This window comes from Myxocyprinus asiaticus, chromosome 41 (genome assembly GCF_019703515.2).
Source record: "Myxocyprinus asiaticus isolate MX2 ecotype Aquarium Trade chromosome 41, UBuf_Myxa_2, whole genome shotgun sequence".
NCBI lineage: Eukaryota > Metazoa > Chordata > Actinopteri > Cypriniformes > Catostomidae > Myxocyprinus > Myxocyprinus asiaticus.
Window position 1 is genome coordinate 26635473 of NC_059384.1, and position 26865 is coordinate 26662337.

A 26865-nucleotide genomic window follows, 5' to 3' on the forward strand; every position below is an offset into this window, starting at 1 on the left:
ATCTTACCCAGTTTTTATGGGCAAAACTCTACCTGTGTCGACTGATTTTTGCTATAGTGATTTTACCAAAGTTAAGGGGGTTAAACACCCTTTAACTATGGTAAAATCACACTGTAACACAGCCTCAAGTGGCTTATTGCTTTAGGATCAGTACATTAAACACAATTCTTAACTAGAAGAGGTCAAACTGTGAGTTGTACAGGAAACCAATATGAAGGTAAATATGTTGCAAAACTCGAGAGCTTGTAGATCTGAATTTGTGAACTTTTACAATAAATATTTGTATTCGTAAGTTGAAATTTACACACAGCAACGATGTAAATACATAGGAGGTTGAATGTTGCAATCTGTACTCACAGACAATAATCAAAAACCTGTGTTTTGAATTCAAAGTTGTAGACAAATAGTTTCAAATGTGTAAAATAACATTCAAAAAATACAACGACAGACACAAACTTGTATTACATATTTACTTTTGTTCTTTAATTCACTTTTGCAGTACAACCACAAATCGACCCTTACAACCTCTCAAATCTGGCACTGCAACTTCAAATGTTCCCGCCTTGACTTTTGCAACTATTGCGATAAACCTGTAGCAAAACTCACTGCAGTTGTAAATCAAGATGTGAGAGAGAAGGCTACTGGTGTTGGGGCCAGTGAAGTTGTGACCAGTCACAAGAGCTGGAACAACTGATGCCGGACCAAATCTGATCATATTACTTGTTGGCTGAATCTATTCCCCCGTTGCATCTGAACTACAAATATAGAAATGTGAATTTTCTGGTGTTTTTAGTATTTGCTAATTTCCCTTATTTAGATGTCAGTATGTGATTTACATTAAAAGTGCACATGACAAATGTAATCTTAAATAATCACGATTAAATCAAGTCATTGTTGTCAGGCAATTATGTATTTTAATAAGTTCAAAATTATATATCTTATTCTTAAGGCGTCAATGTGTACTTTCTTACTGCTTGATTTTAAGGATTGATCAGCATGGACGGGCTGATAAAACAGTTTAAGCAGACTTTTAACTAGAACTAAGAAATTAATTACTGGCATGTAAAAGACATTTAAAAATTACCTTAGTTTTATTCTGAATGGATATACAGTATATACGAACAGAGTCTTATTTCAAACAGAATGCACACTGTGTATTATAATTCATCTAAGCAAGTACAGTATGGCTTATTTATATTTAACCTTTGCTTGCTAATTTGCAACAATGCAATATTACAGCACTGAAGTAGAAAAACGTATAAGAGAAATGACTAACTGAAATAATGGCATGATTTTTAATCTTCTATAGATAGTCAGCAAGCGTGATTAATATAGTTATCCATTCATGTGAAAATGAGGAATTTTTTTTGGAAAGAATTACACTCAAGTTGTTGTGTGCTTTACACATCAAAACAATCAAAAATAATTCTGTCCAAGCACTTAAGCAACAACATGATACCAGACTTTGTTCAGTTTAAAAATTTTAATAAAACAATAATACAGAAGATAAATAAATATAGCAGAAAGCTGCAATCTGACAATTTAAGAATTTGTCAGCTGTCTCTGTTGTCATCAATGATTCATCTAATTTTATCTAGAAAAGATTTAAAAAAAATTAGGAACATTTCTCTGGTGATAATTGAGATTCTTTCTTCACTCGTATACCTATTGGTGCATAACCTCTATTCAATATTTGTATGGAAATATGGAACTCGTGGCATATGCGGCTAGCTGGATTGTTGCATCCCATGTAGTTTTACCAAATACAAACATCCTGCAGAAACATTTCTTCCGAGAATTTCTCATTGCCATCCTTAGACATAACGTGTGTAACGTTGGTGTCTCAGAGTGGAAGAGGAAGAGAGGAGACGCAGGAGTAAAAACTTTAAATCCTTTAATCACAATCATTGGAGTAGAACAAACGCTGGAGTGGAAACAAACACAAGGCTCAACAATAGTAATCGCTGGAATGGAACAATTACAAAATCTAAACATCAAAGCTTAATTCAACACTTCACAACGTAACACTTCATTAACACAACGTGACACTTCAAGGACTGACAAAGGATGAACAGGTCTAGAGGGTATTTATACAAAGAGAACTAATGAGTGAATGGAATACAGGTGAGGATAATAAGAAACAGATGGAAGTGATTAGGGCAGTGAATTATGGGAAATGCAGTCCAGTGGAAAAGTTCAAAATAAGAGTTCTTGAAGAAAATGAAGAAAATGAGGGAGACAGACTGTGACAATATGTGGTCTGTCAGCGCCGAATTCTGCGTCGATCAACTTAAAACGATAAAATCGTCTCATTTGATTTGTTACATGATAAACTCACTCTAAATAATTTAATAGTCAAGTTACTTAAGTCATCCGGCCACTGCATCAACAAGCCATTGGACTTTTTTTGCTACAAAAAACGGTGCTGGTGCAGATGCGTGATGTCATCACGTTTTAAGATGATCAGTTTTTATTGGTTCAGCATCAATTGTTCCAGCTCTTGTGATTGGTCACAACTTCTTTGGCCCTGCCCCCGCCCAACACTGGTAACCTTCTCTCTCACATCTGGGTTTACAAATGCATAAGTGAGTTTTGCTACAGGTTTATCGCAAAAGTAGTTGCAAAAGTCAAGGCGGGAAGATTTGAAGTCGCAGTGCCAGATTTGAGAGGTTGTAACTGCCAATTTGTGGTTGTACAGCAAAAGTGAATTAAAGTAAAAAAGTAAATATGTAATACAAGTTTGTGTCTGTCATTGTATTTATGTGAATGTCATTTTACACATTTGTGACTATTTGTCTACAACTTTGTAACTGTAAGTCAGATTGCAATATTCAACTTCAGATTTTTATTTTACAAGTATTCACGTTGTTGCTGTGTGTGTAAATTTCAGCTTACGAATACAAATAGTTATTGTACAACTTCTCAAATTCAAATCTACAAGCTCTCAGGTTTTGCAACCGATTTACCTTCATAAAACAAGGTGATGCTAAGCTCCAGTCAGGGCATACAGCATCCGTCTATCCCCGAGTCCATGCTGCTAATCGTATCCCTAGGCACTACTTGTCAAACGTGACTGTCTGGGAGGGAGACACATAAGGGGCCATCCGCTATCTTTAAATGTCATGCCAGTGCTTTGCTCTAGTGCTCTAAGTAGTAAAAAGGCTTTTCTTTTGTGCAACGACCATGCAGCCAAACTGCAGTTTCAACAGTCTGTAAATGGGCCCTCACCTAACAAAAGCACTTTAGAGGCGAACAGACAGAAACAAGGCATCGGACCTTTAAAATGCAAGCTCTAAAAAGAGAACAGTGTACTTTAGTCAAGGGTCAGCAAAGAAATTGGGCCTCTGGGTATATTTAAGCTCACATTTTCTCTCAGGCATGAAGATGTGTATGATCATACACACGCACGCACACACACACACACACACACAAAACACACAAACACATAAGCATCTATTTGGCTTGCTTAGCTTGACAGGTCTATTTCAAAACTTGTGAGTGTGCACAGCAGACATACATATAAACACACATATGAATGTCTTTGCTTGCACTCAAAAAAGAGTAAAATCATAAACTTTGCACTTCACACACTGGCTGTGTCTTTAAACCTAGTTCCCTATCTGTCACTCACTCGACGTTGTGTCGATGTAGTGACACTAGGGGGTCACTCTTGGGAGCCCGAGACACCTCTGGTCTTTGATAAAAGGCCAATGAAAATAGGCGAGTGGTATTTGCATACCACTCCCTCGGACATAGGGGTATAAAAGAAGCTGATATGCAACCACTCATTCAGATTTTCTCTTCGGAGCCGAACGGTCGATGTTTACCAAGCTGAATGTTCATTCACCTCTGCTGGATCTGACGGCGCATTTCAGCGGCTTCTCCCTCCTCTGCACTGGTGCACTGCAGAGAACGCCCCTGGGCGCTTCGGCAGAAATAAGAGAGTATATTTCTCTAAAAGTTTATATTTCTCTAAAAGAGCGGCACACACGGAACGTCTTTTAAAAGACGCGTCTTTTTAAAGATGCCTTTCCGTTTGTGTGTTATTCCTGGTTGCGGTCGTTATCTCTCAACTTCTGATGGTCATGATTGCTGTCTTTCATGCCTGGGCACAACCCATGCGGAGACAGCGTTCGTGAATGGATCATGTACTCATTGCGAGAACATGACCATGGCAACGTTGCGGTCGCGCCTTGGTCCTTCTACCTACAGGTATGAGGCCAGCACGGCTAGAACTGGGGGCGATTTGGGGACCCCAATGGGACCACCTCCGCCGGGTATCCCCCCACGGACCTCCCATTCCCCAGCATGCTCTTCTGCCCCGATCGGGCTTCCAGATGAGTCCGCCGGCTCGTCTCACAGCGAGTTCGGCCTCTTGTTCAGAGCCTGCGAAGCTGATGAGCTCTCGAGCGCAGCATCAGAGAGCGGGCTCGTCCAGTCAGACGCGGAAGCCTCTGCTGGGCTCCCCCCCTTGGGTACGGTCACCCAGTCACAGGCTGACGTGGAAATGACAGACATGCTTTCCCGGGCAGCCGCAAGCGTCGGGCTAGAGTGGAACCCTCCGCTCTCCCCTGAACCCTCGCGGCTCGATGATTGGTTCCTGGGCTCGCGGTGCCGCTCACAGCCACGCCCCGCTCCAGTTCCTTTCTTCCCGGAAGTGCACAAGGAGCTGACAAGGTCGTGGGAGGCACCTTTTACTGCCCGGTCCCGATCTTTCAGCTCCCCGCCCTCACTACCCTCGATGGTGGGGTGGCCAGAGGCTATTTGGCGATTCCCCCGGTGGATAAGGCGCTCGCAGTGCACCTATGCCTGCAGAGCGCCGCCACCTGGTGCGGGCGCCCAAAGCTCCCGTCCAAGGCCTGTAGGTTTACATCGTCCCAAACGGCCAAAGCCTACAGTGCCACTGGACAAGCCACCACCGCCCTGCACGCCATGGCTCTCCTGCAAGTCCACCAAGCTAAGGCGCTAAAGGAACTGCATGAGGGTAGTTTAGAGTCTCTGAGCAGCTCTTTGTCTGCTATGGTGGACAGCGGAAAGGAAGCGCTGTCTCCAAGCAGAGGATCGCCCACTGGCTCATTGACGCCATAACAATGGCATATCATGCCCAGGACGTGCCGCCCCCAGCAGGGCTACGAGCCCATTCTACCAGGGGTGTAGCAGCCTCCTGGGCCTTGACCAGTGGCGCCTCTCTAACAGACAGTTGCAGAGCAGCGGGCTGGGCAACACCCAACACCTTTGCAAGGTTCTACAATCTCCGTGTTGAACCGGTTTCGTCCCGTGTAGCGGCACGCACAAGCAGGTAAGTCCAGGGCAGCTGGCCGGGTGTATCGCTTGCATAAAGCGCTTTTCATCTCCCCTGAACTGAAGACGTGCACTGTTGACTCCAGTAGTGTTCACAAACTGTGTTCCCTGGATGATTTCCTCTGAGCCCTGTGGCAGACGAGTTTGCGGAGAAACTCGCTGCCGGCTCAGTACACATGCTACTAAGCCCTGTACTGGGGTAGGTGCTCCGCATGTGGTGGTTCCCCGTAGGTAACCCCATGCAACGTATATCTTCCAATAATTTGTTTCCCTGTTGGTAAACTGCATCTTCCTTGGGCAGAGGCCCCTCTGCCCTAGTCACCATGCTCGTAGAAACTCCTCCCCCATAGTGTAGGACCTACCATGGGACTTCTCCACATGACATACTTCCGACAAAGCTCAGCAAGACCATGTGATGTATCTCCAGTCAAAATACCCCCCCCCCCTCACTGGACAGGGTGTGGTCTCTGTGGTTTCTTCCCCTTGGGAGTGACACCCCCCCGACTAGACCTGGTGGCCCCAGTCGGTTAATTCCTTTTTTTTGGGGAGAGGAAAAAAAAGAGGATAAGAGGCCACGACTGGGTTAGCCTGTCTCTATCTTTTGGGCAGTCGACTTGTCCCCACTTGTTCGACATTCATAACAGCGTTGAGGGAGGTTACGTGTCGATGCGCTGGCTACGAGGCACACGGTGGTCTGCCCATCACACACTGGCAGTTCACGTAACACAGTTCAGCCAGTTGCAGCATTTCGTATAGGGACCCCTAGTGTCACTACATCGACACAACGTCGAGTGAGTGACAGATAGGGAATGTCCTGGTTACTTGCGTAACCTCCATTCCCTGATGGAGGGAACGAGACTTTGTGTCCCTCCTGCCACAATGCTGAACTACCCGCTGAAATGGCCAGGACCTTGTCTCGGCTCCTCAGCACAAAACCTGATTGAGTGGTTGCATACCAGCTCCTTTTATACCCATATGTCTGCAGGAGTGGTATGCAAATACCACTCGCCAATTTTCATTGGCCTTTTATCAAAGACCAGAGGTGTCTCGGGCTCCCAAGAGTGACCCCTAGTGTCACTACATCAACACAATATCTCGTTCCCTCCATCAGGGAACAGAGGTTATGTAAGTAACCAGGACGTTAGCTGCCTTGTTAAGGAGACATTAAAGATAGCACACCTGATGGCTAATCAATCAGCGTCTTCTTGGCCCACATTCAATCCATCATGGGCTCAAGTATGACCAACCAGCTGTTAAAACCCTCTAAATCTCCCAGAAATCCTCCTTCTATCACCCTCTCCATTTGCCACTGTCTGTTTATTAATTCCTTTGTTCTTTACTTTAATCCCTTAAGGAAAAAAAGCCCTAGCACAAATGTTGACATAATTCCTTGAAAGAAAGAAAAGAAAATCAGTCTGACTACTGTGGTTGCTTTTGAGTTGTGCAGTTTGGTCTCTTTTTACAGAGCTTGCAAATTCACTCTTTTAAGAAGGTGGATTAGCATACCACACTAGGCACATCATGGAGTCAGAGAAACACAACTCCTGCAGAACATATGAGCATGACATTCCTGACTGGAGTTGGAGCATGGATTGGTGTAATGGAGGTACTGTACAGCTCTGCAATGCAAGGAGATGTTTACAAGGCTTCCTGCCAGGGAGCTCTGGAAACATATCTAGTAACAGATTACTCTCATGTTAGGCTGGGAAAATAAAGGCTTCTTTATAATTTTTTGGAAACAGAGCTGTACCAAACCAAACCTCACCTCCAACGAGGACTTTCAGAAACTATTTAATTGTTATATGTAAAATATTGAACTGATAAAAATAAATTTTCAGGTTCAAAATAAGCTTCATTTTAATTACCATAGACAATAATTTTGACTCATACCTCAGTCTGTTTACAGTGATGCACTTGTAATGGATGTCTATGGGGTAAGGCATTCCAGGGGGTTTAAAAGCAGAAATATGCAACATGTTTTTTTGTTAAAGCACTTAGTATATTAATTTTTCTGTACAAAAAATATATCTGATTTGAGCTGTATAGCTGGCTTAATTGTACTTTTAGTAGCGGGACTACTTTTCTTGGCGGGTGAACTTTGGCCGCTTTTCCACTATCAGGCCAGTGAGAGCCAGGGCTATCAACTGACCAGATGGGGCCAGTAGCCTCTGACCTCGAGCCGCAAGACCAAAATGACCTGTGTTCCAACCATCGGGCCAATAACTCTGCAGTGTTGCCCAAAAAAAGCCCTTAACATGCCGCTGTGGTGCCAACGTCACACACCCAACCCATTTCACAAGCAGGTGGGAAGCACAAGCTGAGGTATCATGTTATCTAGTTATCTAGAACATCAAATGTAAACAGTAAGATAAGTAAGCATTGACAACTAACTGTCTTTACATTAAATGCGGGACGATGTCCCAACACACTGTCTATGAAAGTTCAACGAACCATGAAAAGTAATTTCTTTGGGCACTGCTTTGTCCATTGGGCGTTTTAATGGATTTGTACTGTGCCCGCATTTTTTATTGATTTTTTCCTCAAACCTGTACTGTTTTGCGCTGCATACACAGCCTGGGAAGTTCTGTGAAACTTCACCTTTGACATTGAACCCGTTTCAATCTGCAATTGGCCTTGTTTGGCCCAAAGGTAATAGGCAGCCCAAAGGCCATTGGCCGGTGGCCCTGAAAAAGCCCCAAGAAGGCACGATGGGTGCTTCTCAATCGGAGGGCTGCAGCCTCATTAGGCTGGATATCTCAGCTGCCACGTCATCGAGCACCGTCGAAGGCCGTCTCAATTGTGAGGACACTTGGAAAGCAGCCTTGTTTCGCAGCCTTCGTTTGACATATTTTGGAGGATGCATCTGGTGTATGCTTAGTGGCCTTCAATCACACACAATCCTTTGCACATGTCCCAGATTATTAAAAAAAAAGGGTGGAAAGTGAGTCGCGTGACCGTGGAGGCAGAAACCTTTATGACGCAGCTTACTTTTTTCTCTTGCGTAACCTCCATTCCCTGATGGAGGGAACGAGACTTTGTGTCCCTCCTGCCACAATGCTGAACTACCCGCTGAAATGGCCAGGACCTTGCATACCAGCTCCTTTTATACCCAGTTTTTATTTGCATTTGCAGCAATGACAATATGTAGAAAAATAAAAAATGCAAGTAGTTTAGACAGTACAACAAGTTAGAAGATACAAAGCACAAAAAAAGACAAATACAATTTATAAAAGGGCATTTACATGAATTTGATTATGTATTATATAAGTATTATATAAAGGATTTTTTTTGTGTGACTAGTTTTGTGAATAAAACATTTTGCTAAAATAATTAGGAGATTAAGGACATATTTTTCCTTTTCTGAAGTATATGGGTTTTCTAAACAAAGTAAAATATCACATGGTTCTAAGCCTATGGTTCGCCATGCTCACTTACTAGACCGTCTCATTTGTGCGCTGAATGCTGAGGAGGAGTCTAGCCTGCAGCCTCTGAAGGACTGGTCTATGAAGGACACAGCCTTACTATGCTGCAGCCTTCAGTTTGAAAAGCACACAATGAAGCCCTGGAAGTGTCAGTGGGAATGCAACTGGCCCTGGCACGCACTAGCACTACCTAATTTGGCCTGATAGTGGAAACGTGGCACTGAACCCGTTTAGATGCACACCGATATGCTGATTACTCTCTAAAATCAGCTTATTTAAAAAATATGACAAGACAAGAAATACATGTTTATATGATATTTGAAATAATTGCTTTATTCTCTACTTTTGACGTCAAACCCTGAAGAGGTATGCGCTCAACATGTGTGCACATTAAATGAGCCGGTAAGAACACGGGGGTAAGGTGTTTACATGGCAAGCCAAATCACTTTAATGGGCAAAAATCTACCTGTGCCCTTATTCTTTCTTAACACATTAGACACATTTTTGACGTAGTTGCATATTCAGGTGAACTAAAATATAAACATTCACGCTTTAAGAAAGACCATGAAAAGAAGCAAATAATTCACCTTCTGTTTTGAGCCATCCTTAATAGTGATCCAGTCTTCCCCATTTGAGCTCACATCCACCTTGTAGGACTTTACATAGTACTTCTTCCTGGTCTCTTGAGAGATCGCTCCCTGTGTGCCGATTCCCGAGACAAAACGCAGGAACCCAAGATCAACCTGCAGAGAAAGAGAACCATATAACTTAAATTACTTAGCCTATATATTACTCATAACTGTGGGAGTATCACTTTAAAGTGGCTTATCATGTTTCAAATACTGAGCTCATAAGACCCTAGGTGAGTATTAGAATGAAAGATTAACTTTAATGAATCCCAATTTAATAAAGCATAGTCGATGTGACGATTTAATTTCCTGAATGGGAGACAAGAGCTTATTTGATGAGGAAGGATATCTAACTTCATAGCCCCTGTGTCTGTAAAAAAAATCATATGAAAAGGAAACAGGATTTCAGATGTGTGCTGTATTGAAAAATTAATGCTTCATAAAGAAATCATGAGCTCTGATGTCATTCCCGTGAGCCTGCAGTGAGTGTATGTGAGAGGCGGTCAGGAGAGAGGATGGAAGAGAATAGACAGTGGTTACTGGAAGATAATACATTTTGTGTACGTATGTGGACAGAATTTGGAATTGCCAGTTTCATTTCAAATACTGTATAAGACTGGAAAGAAATAAAAAAATCACAAATGAGTTCTATTTAATAGCTCAGTTGGGTAACACTTTATTTTAATGTGTCTTTGTTACACATATTACATGTATTTACTATAGTAATAACAGTCAATTATGCATAATTACAAGCAACTAACCCTAATCCAAACCCTTACCCTAACCCTGTAGTAAGTACATGTTGTTAATTAATAATAATCAGTAATTACTTGTGTAATTACACTGTAACAAGGACACTAAAATAAAGTGTAACCCTCAATTTTTCTCCTATACAATCTTTAGATTAACCCTCCTATGGTATTCGGTAATTTCTGACCAAAATACATTTTTAAAATTTAATACAAATGGTTTCCTTTATCTGAGCAGTACAAGACTTGGTGACTTTTCCTCCCTTTGCCATCTGAAAAAATAAAATAAAATAAAAAATAAAATAAATAAACAATTGGGCTTGATTCGGCAAGTCTAAGTGGTCATAAAAAAAAGTGACACCTTTGGTATTCCCAGTCAAAATTGACTGACCATTGAAAATGTATGGGAAAGACTGTCAAATATAAATAAATAAATCAGCCACAATGCAGAAAAAAAGAAAAAAAAGAAAAAAGAAATTACAGGGTGAGACTCTAAAAATGTTTATTCTGATTCTTCTGTTATATATTCTAATTGAGTTTTCAGAATTGTTGCAGTTAATTTCTGTATCTTGATGTTCATTTTCTTGACATTATAATGCATTTACTTTGAGTTATTACATTTTTATGTTTGAAAAAGTTATTGTAAGAAAAATGCTTATTCTGTGTATTCTCTTTGTAACACCATGGTCAGGTTTGATGATAAGCATAATAACATAAACTGCAAAACCTGACACTTCAAACAATTCTAAAATGTTAAAATTTGACAAATAATAGTTTAATAATGTCTAAATATATTTCCAAATGCATATCTTGTGATAAAATATAAAATTAGGTTACAACAAGCCATCAGACTACACAGTAGTTGGCTACAGCCTTCTACTGGCCGTTACTGGCATGACATTCAAGTCATGTTATTTACATTTTGTTCACTAGATGGCAGCAATCTGCCTCCAATTTATGTCACATTCTCATATTTCCTTCATGTTTCAACTTATAGAAGTGTAGTTTCAGAATGTTTACTTTTTTTCCAAAAAGTTGCTTATTTGTATATGCAAATTAATGGTAAAATATTAAAATTTACATGTAAATAAGACCAAAATAGCATAAAATCCCCAATGAAAATGCATAATTTTATTGTTCTTACTTCAGGGAAGAATTTTTTTTATCATTATCATTAAAAAAAGGGTTACACATCAAAACCTTCCGGTCAAAAATGACCAAAGGAGCCATTTTTGAATACCATAGTAGAGTTGAATAGAGAGCAAATTGAGTCTTTTACTTAAGTCTCCTGCTTCTCTGATTTTTCTCCAGAGAAAAATACCCTCTAGAGTTTCAGAAGTGATCCCACCAATGTCTTAAACTCTGCTCAGATTTCGCAAACATAACAAACACTGTATTTAAAAGATACCAAATTCTGCAATCAAAATTCTCATTTCTCATCAAATTCTTCCAAGACAAAATGATTTGGGCTATGCCATCCACATTAATTGTATAGCTCTAAACTTTAACCATATGTCAAAAATGGTCTAAATCAATTCTACTTTTATTTCTCCTAAAGAAACCATCTGATAAGAAGTGAGAACTATATTAAGTCTCCTGAGCAAAAAAGAGCAACTTTTGAGGAGCACAATATTTCTTTAGGAGTGCTGTTTGTAGACGGCCTAAAAGACATCCTGTTAAAACCATGAAAATATCCTCTTTGGCTTCACCTGTCACACAATTTACTTTCACAGACTATTTCTAAACTTGGAGTGACACCTAATTTTATAGATTGCTCATTTGGAACGGACACTTTCTATTCCAACTTCTTTCATTACACTCAGACCAGTGTGAAAAACATGGAATGATTCTGAATATCAGCACAGGGTAAAAATGTACCTAAAGAAAGACATTTTTTTTTTTAAAACATACTTAACTTATTTAAAGAAATGTCAGTCTGGTGTCATAAAAATTCTGTGACTTTGACAACATTTTTGCAAAAAAATTTTTTTGGGGGGGCCAAAAGGAAGTGAAATGGTGTTGTAATTAGACAAGGTTTTTAAGGTGAATATTAGATGGCGGTTTTAATGAGTAAAACGTAACTCACTAACCTAAAACTTTAAACTAAACTTAACCAATAGTGATCTAAAACAAAATGAGAAATGAGAAGCAGATTTTCTGAAGCATCTCGTGATGCTTCTATGACACTCTCGTCTCATTTGTCAGATTGCGTGCTTGATGGATCTTGAAGCGCAGTCTTCCGAGTCCAAAGCCCAACACTCTATGAGGTAAGCTACTGCGGAAGTTAATCACATTGGATTAAGTGTGTTAATGTAAGTGAGCAAATTTGTCATGAATCTAGATTTTTGTAAGGGACCTCTTCTCCCCCACTTCTCTAAATCTCTTCAAAATAGCAAATAAGACTGTAGAATATAGCTGTCATGATCCGAAATCGAGGACATCCTACACATCCCATTTAAAAAATGTGACAGGTGACCCATTGCTTTCAATAGTGCTCAAACTATTTCTATGTCAGTTCTACAGCAATTAAAGAGCTGTATAATATTTAAAATGGTGTTGAATTAGCAGCAAACCATCACTGTAGTGACAGTGCTGTGGATGATAAAGATTATCACTATGCTGTTGGTTATTTCTTTATTTTCTTATATAATTTGCCACTCAGTTTAAACTCAACAGCTTGATCTCACAGTGAATTTGGAAACAGTACAATTTTCTTGCGCTCAAGTCGTTCTGTGCTTATCGAAATTCGAAGCACTGCCGCCATTGGCCAAAGTGGGAAGTGATTTTGAACATAAAGGCATGTGTGAGCTCCAGTTTCTGTGTGAAATACCCACAGAGGGGTGCCAAAAGTGAGTTGTTTTTAGCTGTAAATGATGTAAGACAGTGCAGAGGACTGCATATTTTATTAACTCTACCCCAAAATCCAAACCTCAACTCTAAACCTAACCATCAGTGGAGTAAAAATGTAAAGTTAGAGGGAAAACTGAACTTCTAAATCAGGCTTGTGTTTATGCAAACATGACTACTTCCTGGTTTTAACGTGGGATGAGAACCCGGCTTCTCCCATGCAGCTGACGCAACATGCTCTCAGTTGCACTAAAGGTGAAGGTAAACACACTTGCACTGATGCAAAAATGTCTGATGGGAGATGCCACTTGTCAGTAACTCAGCATAATGGGGGCGATGCCAGGATACTGGAACATTTGGAAACAACATGCCGACTTCCCGTGTGATCATTTTGCAAAAACAAAAATTGACATAATGGTTAATCTATACTCAAGCTTAATTAGTGAGGTGGAAAGAGCTAATTGCAAACTGTCAGTCTGTTTCTTATTGAGCGACATCTGTAAAATAATCCACACTCAGTCTATTAATATTGAAAAATAAGGTCTTTGTTTCTGAAGTTTCTTGGACAAACGCTAACTCTGATTCTCTGGATATGCTGAAATATAGATGGCAGCAAGATAAGAGAGTTGTAGAGCAGCCAGGGATCTGAGATCAGAAAGCTTTGTGGTAGAAGAGACAGTTTGGATCAGTTCCACTCTCACAAGCTGATCACAGATCAGCACTAATGAGGGCCTCATGATTTATTAATGACTTTAAAATCAGACACATGCAGAGAGATAAAATAGGCTAAAAGAAACTGGAGCAATAAGAAATTGAAGAAAAACTGCTTGTAGAGTATTTCACTGCTGTAATGCTTTCACTGTAAAAAAAAGAATCGTTGAGCAAACTTAAACATTCAACGCAATATGATGCAGTAAGATTTTTGGTTTCTCTGTTTAATAATTGTCCTCAGTAATATTGCTTTGTTAAGTAAATGTGAATTTGTTTGTTCACTAAATGTAAAAATTCTTGTTGAAAGAACTACTCATTTCTAGTTCAGCCAACTAACATCTCGAGAGAACTTTAATTTTGCTGCAATATAAATAACTTTTATATGAAGTTACCTCCAATCTTTGCCTCTGAAGAGAGAGATTTGTCTTGCAAGGCAAGGCAGCATGTACAATAGTTTGACAGACACACAACAGACCTCAACCCTATAACACACAAATTTTAATAATAGTGATAATCAAATCTCATTAAGTTAAAAGATGAGCTCATAACATCACCACACAACAAAACAAAACGAAAAAACCCCACCAAAAATAGCATACATAAAGTCAGCAAACAGCAAAAAAATTATACTATAACACTAACCACATAATTAATTAATGTTGCAATGCATGCTGGGAACTCACACATCAGCAACACTGTTCAATATGAAATTGTTCGTTCAGACAACTCTGTTTGACTAGTTGGGACAACATTTTGGGGAATATTGTTGGTCCAACATGTGTTTTTATATATATTCAAAGTAATTTACATTTTGAGTTTCTGTGACATAAGCTGGATAAAATGCTATTTCATTTTTTACAGTGTTTATCACCAAATTAATTGAGAGACTACATGGAATACTTACACTTTTAAAAACAGTTTGTCATACCACAGGATGATTTAAAAAGTGAAGGCTTAAAAAGTTATGTTAATGTAAATTAGTGAAGGAAAAAGTTGATTAAAAGTTGATTAAAATTTTAGGTCCTGAACACTTACAGGACCTAAAATACTGTATACACTTTCAATCAACAGCATTTGTGGAATAATGTTGATTAGCACAAAAATGTATTTAGACTCGTCCCTCCTTTAAAAAAAGCAAAAATCAAGGTTACAGTGAGGCACTTACAATGGAAGTGAATGGGGCCAATTTTTTGAGGCAAAAATGTGAAACTTATCATTTTATGAAAGCTCTTACATTAATTCTTCTATTAAAACTTGTGTATTATTTGAGCAGGAAAATTGTTTAAAACGACGTTTTTATGGTTGTTTTAGGGTGTACAGCATTACGTTATCATGGCAACGAAATTGTAAAATTAAATGTAACTTTACACAGAAAAGGTCAGTAAGCGATTTTATCACACTAAAATCATGATTACATGCATATTGTTTATGTCTTGTGGTTATACTTTTGAAACAATGAGTATTTTAGCATTTATGGATTGGCTCCATTCACTTCCATTGTAAGTGCCTCACTGTAACCTCTATTTTTATTTATTTAAAAAAAAAAGGAGGGACGTGTAACGTTCTGTAACATTGGTAATGACGAAGACGATGAAGATAAAGATGAACCCAAGTGCAGTTTAATTTACATAAGTGATATCCAAAAACCTTAACTATAAACATGAACTAAACAAAACATAAACATGAACTTGACTTAACTTGACTGTACTTGACTTGACAACATTACCAAACATAATACCTGACAAAGGACAATGGTAAACATGAGGGCTTAAATACATGGACAAGGGGTAAAACAAAGATGAGGGAACCAATGAACAGACAGAACTGATAACAAGATATTCAAACAATAAACCAATGAAAACAAGACACCTGAACAAAGACAAGGGAACCACATGACATGAAACTGGAACTAGAATTTCAAAATAAAAGATATGAAAAACATGAACCAACAGAATACACATGACATATCCCCCCCACTAAGGGGCAGCTCCCGACGCCCCAACACATGAACAAAACACATAAAACATGGCACATAAAAGAAAGGCAGGGAGCACCAAGGTGGTGCCAGAGGCTCGGAGGAGCAAGGTGGAGCTGGGGGATCGGAGGGACGAGGTGTAGCCAGAGGATCGGAAAGCAAAGGCGGAGCCAGGTGACTGACTGGCCAAGGCGGAGCTGGAGGGACGAGGGACCCCGGTAAAGCCAACAAGCTGAAGGACCGCAGTGGAGCCGAGGGAACGAAGAGCCGAGGTGATGTCGAGGGATCGACAGGCCAAGGCGGAGTCCAGGGCTTGGAGGCTCTAGGCGGGGTCAGAGGGTTGAAAGTTCCCCTTGCCTGAACAGGAGAACTAAGGGTGGGTACAAGGGTGGGAACCATCTCCAGGTCCAATAGCTCAGATGTGGTTATGACATAGTGTGAAGCAGGCTCAGGCATGGCTGTGACATGGCGTGAAGCAGGCTCAGGCGTGGCTGTGACATGGCATGGAGCAGGCTGAGGCGTTGCTGTGACATGGCATGGAGAAGGCTGAGGCGTTGCTGTGACATGGCATGGAGCAGGCAGAGGCGTGGCTAAAGATGGCGCTAGCTCAGCGACCATGACAAGGAACTCTGGCTCGGCGGATATGACGTGGAACTCTGGCTCGGCGGCCATGACGTGGAACTCTGGCTCGGCGGCCATGACGTGGAACTCTGGCTCGGCGGCCATGACGTGGAACTCTGGCTCGGAGGCCATTACGTGGAACTCTGGCTCGGAGGCCATGACCTGGAACTCTGGCTCGGAGGCCATGACCTGGAACTCTGGCTCGGAGGCCATGACGTGGAACTCTGGCTCGGCGGCCATGACGTGGGACGCCGGCTTGTACCATGACATGGGACTCCGGCTCGGCATCTGCCTCCCCTACAGTGAACATAGAACCAATAATCTGCAGGGCAAGGTTGATATTCTGAGCCAGGTCGTAAGTACTCCGACCACCAGGCATCAGGGAGGAAACTGGCTCACTCAAACATGCCTGGAAAATGTCATTGAGGGCTATTTCATTAAAGTCCACCCGGCAAGCCAGAGCGCAAAAGTCCTCCACATAATCCTCTAGGGGACGGCTCCCCTGATGTAGGCATAGGAGTCAGACCGCTGGGTTCATATTGTGTCGGTCAGGTATTCTGTAACGTTCTGTAACGTTGGCAATAACGAAGACGATGATGATAAAGATGAACCCAAGTGCAGTTTAATTTACATAAGTGATATCCAAAAACCTTAACTATAAACATGAAATAAACAAAACATAAACATGAACTTGACTTAACTTAACTTGACTGTACTTGACTTGACTTGACTTGACTTAACATGACAACATTACCAAACATAATACCTGACAAAGGACAATGGTAAACATGAGGGCTTAAATACATGGACAAGGGGTAAAACAAAGATGAGGGAACCAATGAACAGGCAGAACTGTGACAAGATAATCAAACAATAAACCAATGAAAACAAGACACATGAACATGGAGGGAAACATGAAATCACATGACAAGGGAACCACATGTCATGAAACAGGAACTAGAATTTCAAAATAAAAGACATGAAAAACATGAACCAACAGAATACACATGACAGGACGAGCCAAGATAAGTTTTTGTTTTAATCAACATTATGCCACACGTTATCGATTGAGCTTAACGTATTGAACCTGGAATATTCCTTTAAATCTTGATGTTGAAAGGGTCATGAAACCCAAAAACAAATTTTTTGAGATGTGAACAGATATGTACAGGACGCACATCACTGAAAACAATGATAGCACTCATTAAGTTTATTGTAAAGGGTAAAGTGGTTATTTTTCGTTTTATTGAGCCATTTCGTTCTTCCAGTTTCAAAAGTGAGGTATATGCGTAAACTCCAAGTTATTATTAGGCTTGTTCGAGATGCCAAAGGCCTCGCCTTGAAAGTAGACGAGAGTAGGCGGCTGCAGTCAGGGGAGGAGTGAAATAAGAGCTGTCAGGTCGGACAGTTCTCAATTCTTGTAGTGGATCAGACACCTTCGAGAGCAAAGGCAGATATCGTGGGATTCACATTCATACGCTGTTGCTTCTTCTGTTTTATTGGCGGATTGCAACTTAACAGTGATTACTGCCACCTGCTGTTATGCGCTGATGATGATAAAGTGGATATAATTTTAAATCTGTTTCTTTAAAATGAAAATAAATATGATGAATAAGACACTCAATGTACATGCTATTTAATTTCCCCCATAAGACGTGTCTTTTCATCCATTTTTAGTTTAATAAAGACACGTATTATAAATATTTCAGAAATGTCAATTGTCAATGTCAATTTATTTATAAAGCACAATTAAAAACAACAGACTGTGTTACCAATGTGCTGTACAATAATCAAATATAAAACAAGGTATAAAAATAAAGAAAAAGAAACAAAACAGAAAAGGAAATACAACAGTAAAACTATTAATAACACAGTAACAAAACCCTTTTGTACCACATGCCATAGCAAAAAGATGTGTTTTAAGCTGTGATTTAAAAATGCATAAAGAAGGGGCAGTTCTTATGTACAAGGGCAAGCTGTTCCAATTTTACAAGGGCAAGCTGTTCCAAAGTTTTGGGGCAGCTACTGCAAAAGCCCGGTCACCCCTTAGCTTTAACCTGGACCTGGGTACAGTTAAAATTCTCTGTTCAGATGACCTAAGAGACCTTGAGGGCTTGTGTATATGCAGGAGGCTGGAGAGGTAGGGTGGGGCTAACCCATTCAGCAATTTAAAAGCAAAAAGAGCTTAAAATCAATTCTGTAGCAGAATGGTAGCCAATGAAGAGAGACTAAAATGGGGGAAATATGATCTCGCTTGCGTGTACCTGTCAAGAGCCTAGCAGCAGCATTCTGAACCATTTGCAAACGACGAGATAAGCAATCTAATATCAGTAATCTTATTAACAAAAAAGCTAATAAAATTTCACAGGTATCTGAAGACACATCGAAACAGGCAGTATCAATGGGATTAATAACAGCATTTATAGTGTTAAATAAAACTCTGGGCCTATGACAGTTTTTAGCAATTATGTCTTTGTCTTATCTCCCTATGGCGAGAGTTTTTTGGCACATGTCAGCATGACATCAGAGCAAGTCGGACCACATTCTGACACATTTGTAACGGGCATGTACCTGGCGGTGATCACCGGTGATTGGTGCTGCGCAGATTTTTCTTATCTCGAACGAGTCTATTAGTAGGACATCACACATTTACGTCATTTACGTCAATATTATTATATTCTGAACGTTTCCCCACATTATTCATGAGAAGGAGTGCTTCCATTTAATCACAGCGCTGCCTCATTCATGAGCTCACATTACAGCCAAAGCGGAGAATTCAAACTCATGACATGGACATTACTGCTGTTCCGCAGGCGCGAGACTTCAGCAGTACTCGGGGAACAGAAATGACAGTGGTCTTTTACACTTAACACAATGGTCAGATCGAAATCACTCCACAAAACGCACCACAGTCCATAACCGGACCACTGCGAGCATTTCTTGGATGCAGTTGTGCATGTCCCACTCCAAACACGCTGTTTATGAGGGAGGGCTACGAGCGCTGATTCCATCGCTTATTCTCCGTGTGTTGGATAATAGACATAATAAGATTGAAATCACAAGTCAGAATGGACCACAGTCCACTCCATAACTGCACCGAAGTGAGCATGTCTGTCGGTTGGCCACTGTCGCATTTCAAATATGAGGCAGCGGTGTATTTGGGGAGGCTGTTCTGTTTAGACGGCACCGATTGTGTCTTCTCTTTTTTTTTCTTTAGAAAAAGAGGGATGTCAAAATAATTTTCTGTGACAAATCAACATTATGCCACAAATACTGTCAAGAGAGTTTAACTTGTATTAAACCCGAAACACTCATTGTAAGAATAAATATACAGTATGTTAGTTATTTTAAGTCTTAAAGTAGTGCTGGTTTTGATGGTAGTGTCTGCTCTGAGTGCTGTTCTCACTTCATTCTTAAAAGTTTGAACAAAATATGCCAATCTTTTTACAGTTTTGCAAACCGTTCTATCGCCTTAACTCTTCACACATTTGTCCCACGATTAATATCCAGTCAAAAACCTTTTTGTTTTCATCTTCACTAATAATGTCATGGTTCAGCAGCCAACTCTTATGTGTGTGTGTTTTGGACGTAGATTACATATTTTCCCGCCCACTTCTAAATTTGTTTCTCAGTCTGAGGTATGAAAATTGGGGCTCAACTAAGTGGGTGTCCTGACACTTTAATAAAAAACAAAGTCCTTTGACACAATATGCATCAACTTCTATTTACAGGACAATGTATATAGGCTATGTACAATAAATATACAAGGTGTTGATCCTACTGACTTTACAACCAATCCAGGATGAACTGGGTTAAAAGGAATACAGCGGAAACAGGAGACTATGGGAAAGCTCCGCTTCCTCATAGGAATTCCCTTGTTAACAGACTTTACTTTATGGTTTCAAGAAAAAAAACTTTTCAAAAGTGTCTCACACGTCCTTATAAGGAAACAAGACCCATTTTCCTGTCCGTGGGCATTTGATATGAAATATCACAACCACACAAACAAAAACAAAAACAATGATGGATTCTATAATTTATGGTGAAAAAAATTAGAACCGTTGAAACCATATTGGACACTTGAGGAAAAAAACAGGCCAACTGAAGTTGCTGAGCAGTTGTATTAGTCACTGTTGTGAATGTGCAGGTTTTTATTGGTCAAGTTTGAAGGCTGCTGTAACCACTGTGAGAAAGATTCAAATGTGGAATCTGTATGTCCCCTGAGGACGGTGTGTTCTCAAGCCATGCTGATTCTGCAAAACAAGTGCCCATTTTCTATTCTTCTATTTTTCCTTCTCTTTTCTCTTTTTTTTTTTTTTTTTGGATGTTGGGAGTTATGTAAGAGGGTTGGCCTGGAGAGAAGCCACTCAATAGACAAATACACCAACGCCTTCCCATGATATCACACTTGTCCTATGTAGACCGATGCAATGTAAAAGAATTCAAATAAATATCATGATATACATTAGTATTTTTTTTTTTTTTGCTGGCACAAACTCAAGCCTTGGGGTCTAAAGTTTTCATTCTGTCATATGAAAGTCTTGGAATGTTAAAATATGTTAATTTTGCCCAGAGTTCATCTGTGAAATATGGACCTCAGCATAGATTTTGTAGAACTAATTACATTTACAAAGAGTGTGTGTTTTATTATTTGAGCCCATAAGTGTGTGTGTTGGAAGGGACAATTCTTGCCTTGCCTCGGTCTGCATGGAAGGGAACGGCTGAAATGAAATCTTCCTAAATCCCACTGCACACTCACCGAAGATTCTCATGCGAATTGTGTTGAATTACATAAGCGTAAAACATGTCTAGCAGTTTCCTAAAGCAATGAGAGTTTTGTTTAAAATCACATACGCTTATTATAGGGATTGGTGGTTGTTCTGACTGTTTGTCCAACCAATGAAAGATCTGGGAGTGTTCAGCCTGTTTGAAAAGTCATTATTTTTGCAATCCCATTTAGTGACATAGTGGCAGAGAAATTACACAATGTAACATGATTTATTTTCAATGTTCAGCTTTTTCAAAAAGCTTTTGTCTGTTTTAGTTCCTCAATGCAGCATTTTAAGTCAGTACAAACAGAAGTGGCCCTTGAGCATAATATTTTTCTCTGTTCTGTCTATTTTCTTTTCTCTTTCACCCTTGTCTTTCATATTAGCGGAAAACAAAAATCCACAAATTGGTTACTCATTAAAACCACAACTGTTCTTGTGTGTCTAAGGCTTAAACACCATCTGGTGCGGGTTAGGAGAGGAACTAAGACATTGAACAGACAGATGCGTAACGGCCCAGTCAAAGCAAACACAAATGTGGGACAGCAGGTTTCGCAGGGCAAAGTTCTATTTCATCCATCAAACTGTTGTTTCCTCCCACCATCCCATCCCATGACACCTGGTTGCTCCAAAAGCTCCACTAAAATTACATTAACCACAGGTATAATTAATTCACATTTTCAAAAAAATTTGTATTATTGCCAGCTGAGAGATCTATAGGCTCCTTGAAGACCTCCCATTCATCAACCAGTTTACCTGGCGGAATTAGCTAGTGTTATTTTTAGCAGTTTTCATGCTTTTTTACCCCCATTTTTCAAAACTATGCACATGTGCCTGAGTGGTGATCATCTACTTCATTGTCAGAGAGAGATGACTCGAGCCAGTCTAATGAGAGGAAAGTATGTAAGTGGGACTAAGTTGGAAAAAATACCAGTCTTAAATGTAATTTCGCAATAGTCAGGAAAGATCGACTCAACCTACTTTAAACAAAACAAGTTTCATACAAAGGACATTCCTTAATTTAACATGAAACCAAAATTGATGCCATTTACTTACATAATACACATTTCTGGTCTCATTGTGAATGATTCATTGTGCACGTTGTTCCTAGAAAAAACATGTTTGTCTTTGTAACTTGCTCTTCTTCTGAAATTACTTTTGGGTTGATGTCACCAAGCTCTCACCTCCAACCACCTGTCATATATACACCACTTCTCATGAACCAATCAATTCCCAATAGAAAAAAAAAAAGAAAAAAAAAATCCCACCCTATATTTTTTCTTGTGGAATTATGTCACATTACGCAAGTAAAATAGATGTTCAACACAGTTTAATGTTATATTTAAAGCTGTATATTGGTCAGTCACACTGGTCATTCAGTGATATTTCAAGGATGAGTCAGGCTCAAAGTCTGTTATCTTTAGGTCAACTGTCATGTTTTGCTGGTATTACAGGCCAAAAACCATTAAAAAAATCCTGGCCATCTGAGAAATGGACTTCCTCTGACATGAATCTTGCAGAAATCCTATATTTCTGGCCTCTATGGACTGCTTTCGCAAATGAGACAGCTTAAAGTCAAAGTGTGTATTTTCTGTCAAACGGAATTGCAAAAATATTAACCGGTTTCCCCAACACTCCCCCTGTCTTCTGTGCCATTGGTTAAGTCAATGTTGCTTCGACAGGATGGTTGAGAAGCTCAAACAGACAGAGCAATGATCCTATAATACTACAGAGCGACCATGTTAGACTTTTCAGGGAAATCAACCTACAAATAAGTTGCATATAGTTGTCTCTGCATATTAGGATGGAATAGGAGAAAGTGTTTTAATGTTACATATGAATGTACAATACACCTGGATTCATATTGTAAGTGCTTGAAACTTTTATAAAAGATTCTTCTAAATGTCTCAAATTAATTACATGCAGGCACTGAAGATGGTTTGAAAACATTCTAACGCTGAAGAATGTACCTAGCGCAGGTGTGTTGCTAGCAGGGTGGCCTAGCTTGACACCAGCACTGCAGGCTTCATCAGTAGAGACTCTCATGTTAATTACAGTCCCACTGTCTAATTACTCATCAGCTGGCAGGAGAACAGCACCCGACTGAAAATAGCACCAGCTAATCCTTTAATTGAAGAGAGAAAATCTTAGCAAAACAATGGTGAGTGGACATAGCAGTATCTAGATGACCATCGCTAACAGACAACATATGTAGGTGACATGCGTAGGAAACAGGATATGGCCAAGCGAGAGTGAAATTTTGCCCTTAACTCTCCCTCTTTCTCACTATTTCCCTGCCTCCATTCAACCTTCCCAGATAAACAAACGCTCAAGAGAGCGGAGAGGAATGTTTTTCTCAGAGGAAGACTGCAATTAGCGCCTCCTTGATGGCCCTGGAATTTTGACCTGTTTTTGTAGCAAAATGGTTCGGCGACTCAAGGCATTGGCACAGTGGGCAAGAATATGCGGGTGGGGTGGTGTCTCAATCATTGTTTCTATCTATGACCCTGGCACATTCCCTCCTCACCTCCATCAATCAAGATAATGACTTCCTGTTGAACCGGATGACACCACACCTGGTTGGCACTCCACAGTTCCAGACTTGAAAACATCGCCCTTATTGTTTTGAATGTTCTGGACTCTTTTCAGAGGCGCTTTAATGAACAAGATGAAGGTAAACATCCTCTTCTGTGATGCTAAGTAGAAAAGCCCTCAAGTCTCTGTGAATCAAGCCCTGATCAAACCATTTAGCTGAACAGCAGGACAGACGTATGCAGCAGAGGCTTAAATGAATCACTGTGTATTCAAAGCACCATTGCATATGCAAATAGTTGATGTGGTTTGGTAGGCGTGTGGATCCAGAATGATTCTGAGGCTGATTTTAATGAAACAAAACATGATCTATAATGACCGAATTCTACTCTACCATTAGTTGCCGGACGGTAGAGGCTTTCAAGTATTGATAGTTGACTTTTTCCAGATCAAGATGCATAATTCATACAAGCTCTTTAATCAGTGGCTGCTGCATTGATGTTGAAATGTCCTAGCTTGCCTACCTAAGGGGTCTTTCACACTGAACATATTTTTGCATCTGTCTGCGCTATATTTCAGTTGTTTTACATTTATGCATTTGGCAGATGATTTTATCCAAAGTGACTTACAGTGTATTCAGTGTATATATTTGATCAGTTTGTGTGTTCCCTGGGAACTGAACCCATTATCTTGGCATTGCTAACACCATGCTCTACCAGATGAGCTACAGGAACCCTATAGGAACCATACAGGAACCCAGGCACCCTTTTTCAGCTGCGTTTTTATATGCCATGTCAAGTTAAAAAGAACATAAACTTTTTAAAATGCATCTTTTTTCTTTCTTTTTTTTTACTATGCAAGTATGTGTTTGATGTGAACGGCCCCTAAGAATCCATTCTATGTTATGCCAGGCTCTTGATGGAACTAACTAAAAATCTGCCTTACATGAGATCCTTCACAACATCTTTTGTTTTAGGTTACAGTCTTCTATACATCGGAAGTTTATCCCTGGGAAAGTCAAAATGTGCTGTACAGATGTCGGTATCTCCCTGTCACGCTTTAACAAAGCCTTCCGATTGGAACCAGGCCATAACTATAAACACAGTGGAAAGTCTTCAGAGTAAGAATCCAGTGTTTTGGGTGAAGGCAGGTTGGACAATCCATAGTTAATTGATGAGAAATGTCTTAAAGGGTTGTTTCTTCAAAACAACTCTGAATACGAGCAACTCTTCTGAGCTTACTAATAACACTTCTGCAAACCTTCTGCAATATTTTGTACTTTCTTCATACACTTTCTTCTATCATTTGTCTGAAAAAGACTTCACTGGACAGCTGTCTGTTTGTCAGCATGGGCAGAAGAGGAGGCTACTGGTCTCTGTAGCTTCTTAGCTCAGCTCAAGATCTTCTGGCCCTAGACTAATTATTAGGAGTGGCAAGCTGGGAGCATTAGACCCTGAATCTAATTTGAAGCTGCATAAAGATGCAAGCGCTTATTTTTTTTTTTTACACATTCTGGATGAAGAAAATCTGCAAGAAATTAGGCATTTTAACAAGGAAGAATCAGGCTTCCATGAATAATATTGTGCCTGCTGTAAATTACATTCGAGAGTGTAAATGTAATAAATAATTAACTGATAATATGCATTGGAGGACACTGGAGCGAGAGAGTTGTGCGTGCCAAGCGGACGGCGCCATTAGACGAAGAGTGGTTGTTGTGGTGACTTGTGTTGCTTAATGAAAACAAAATGAAGAATTCCACTCTTTTAATAATGCTTGTTATAATTAAACTCCTCCACAAGTGTTGGGCAGGTGAGAGAGAAAGAGCACAGAACGTCTCCAAATTATAAATCATTCATCCATAGCAGGGTTCCGCCTTTGTTCCCTTGGAAACAGATGTGCGCAGTTCAACTTTGACATGTGATTGGCGAAAAGGGATTTACAGGGGCATTACACATGAGGGCTGAAACAGAATACTGTTTGATTTGCTGAGATATCCCAGACTGACAAAAGTACCCTTTCTCTAATCAATGCTCTTAGAGAATTCCAAGCGGCTGCAAAATTGTGCTCTCTTCTGCTCGATAGTGCACTGTGGGAAGTGAGTCATTTAGAGTTTCATTAATATCTGAAATGACTAAACAAGTTCAGCAAGCCAAGAAGCTGAACATTTGCAAAGTCTACTTAATTATCCTGAATAAAATATGAAGTGGCAACTGTGAAATGATGTGGAACTGATTGGTTTGGGTGCTAGAGGAGACATTTTTCTCTCTCGCTGTTCGGGCCATCAGTTACAGAAACTCATTTGATCTAAGCAAATGTTTAACTTTTGAAGACTCTTCCTGGGTTGGATGCAAGCTAAACAAACAAGAAAAACAGTTTGTATAGCAAAAAATGACAAATATAATGTCATCTGAATAACATGAGAATCCTTCAGTTGAAGTGACGGTCTGTAAAACGAGTGGAGGCCAATTATCGATTGCCTTTCAAATAACATCCCAGTAGTGTGTAATTATAGTTCACTGTGCTGAACAACGATCCCAATCAATACAATACTGACAGACACCAGTAATCTATAAGCATACTGAGTGCTTAAAGATTGCATATGTGTCTTTTCCACTATGAAATTAAGCATTAAACATCATGGTTCTTCTTCTCTCCTTCTACAAATTCAATTAAGCTCTGATTTAGAAGACTGGCTCTTCGATACAATATTTTGATGGCAATCAAAAAAATCTGCTTAACAGACCTCCCCTAGCAAATATTTGGCCATGGGTCACGTATGTTATTAGCCTCCTGAGGGGGATGTTTGCCCCATACTTTCCAGTCAGGCAAATATTATAAAACAAGTCTGGGGTTTGAGGGTGCCCCAGGGGTTAGGGTTGCAGAAAATCCCATAACATGCAGAAAAGGCTTGTTGAGGTGCTGAAATGTTTGTGTAATCAACACTATGACTGCTGCCAACAGTTTTTCACAGATTTGTGCAACTGAAATAGACTTGCACATATAATCTGTGGAGTGCTGCATTGCCTAGAACGTGTCATTGTGTGCGTTGCCAAATTTTTGTTGTACAACAAGTTTTAGGTTTTGTCTAATGTCTTTGGGACATGTTAGATACTTGTAGATGCATCTCATAGACTTGAGTCTCTGTTGAGTTAGAAGCTTCTGTTGGCTAGGGAAGCTCACTGAGGCCAGAATGAACCAATATACTTGGTTTTTACATAACATTCCATGACTGTCCACAAAAAGGCAGAATTCAACAGATGCTACTGGTTTTTAAAAAAGAACAACATGCCAATGGCAAAAGCATCTGCG

General features: G+C 40.0%; 1 protein-coding gene across 4 annotated transcripts in view; it reads right to left on the minus strand.

The window, feature by feature from the left end:
* Window positions 1-26865, minus strand: part of LOC127431882 (neuropilin-1a-like) — a 101320-nt gene that overhangs the window by 27635 nt on the left and 46820 nt on the right. For all 4 annotated transcript variants that reach the window (XM_051682503.1, XM_051682505.1, XM_051682504.1 and 1 more), the window contains one exon: window positions 9311-9466. In XM_051682503.1, the coding sequence (XP_051538463.1) occupies window positions 9311-9466 (156 nt within the window). The remainder of the gene's footprint in view (window positions 1-9310; window positions 9467-26865) is intronic.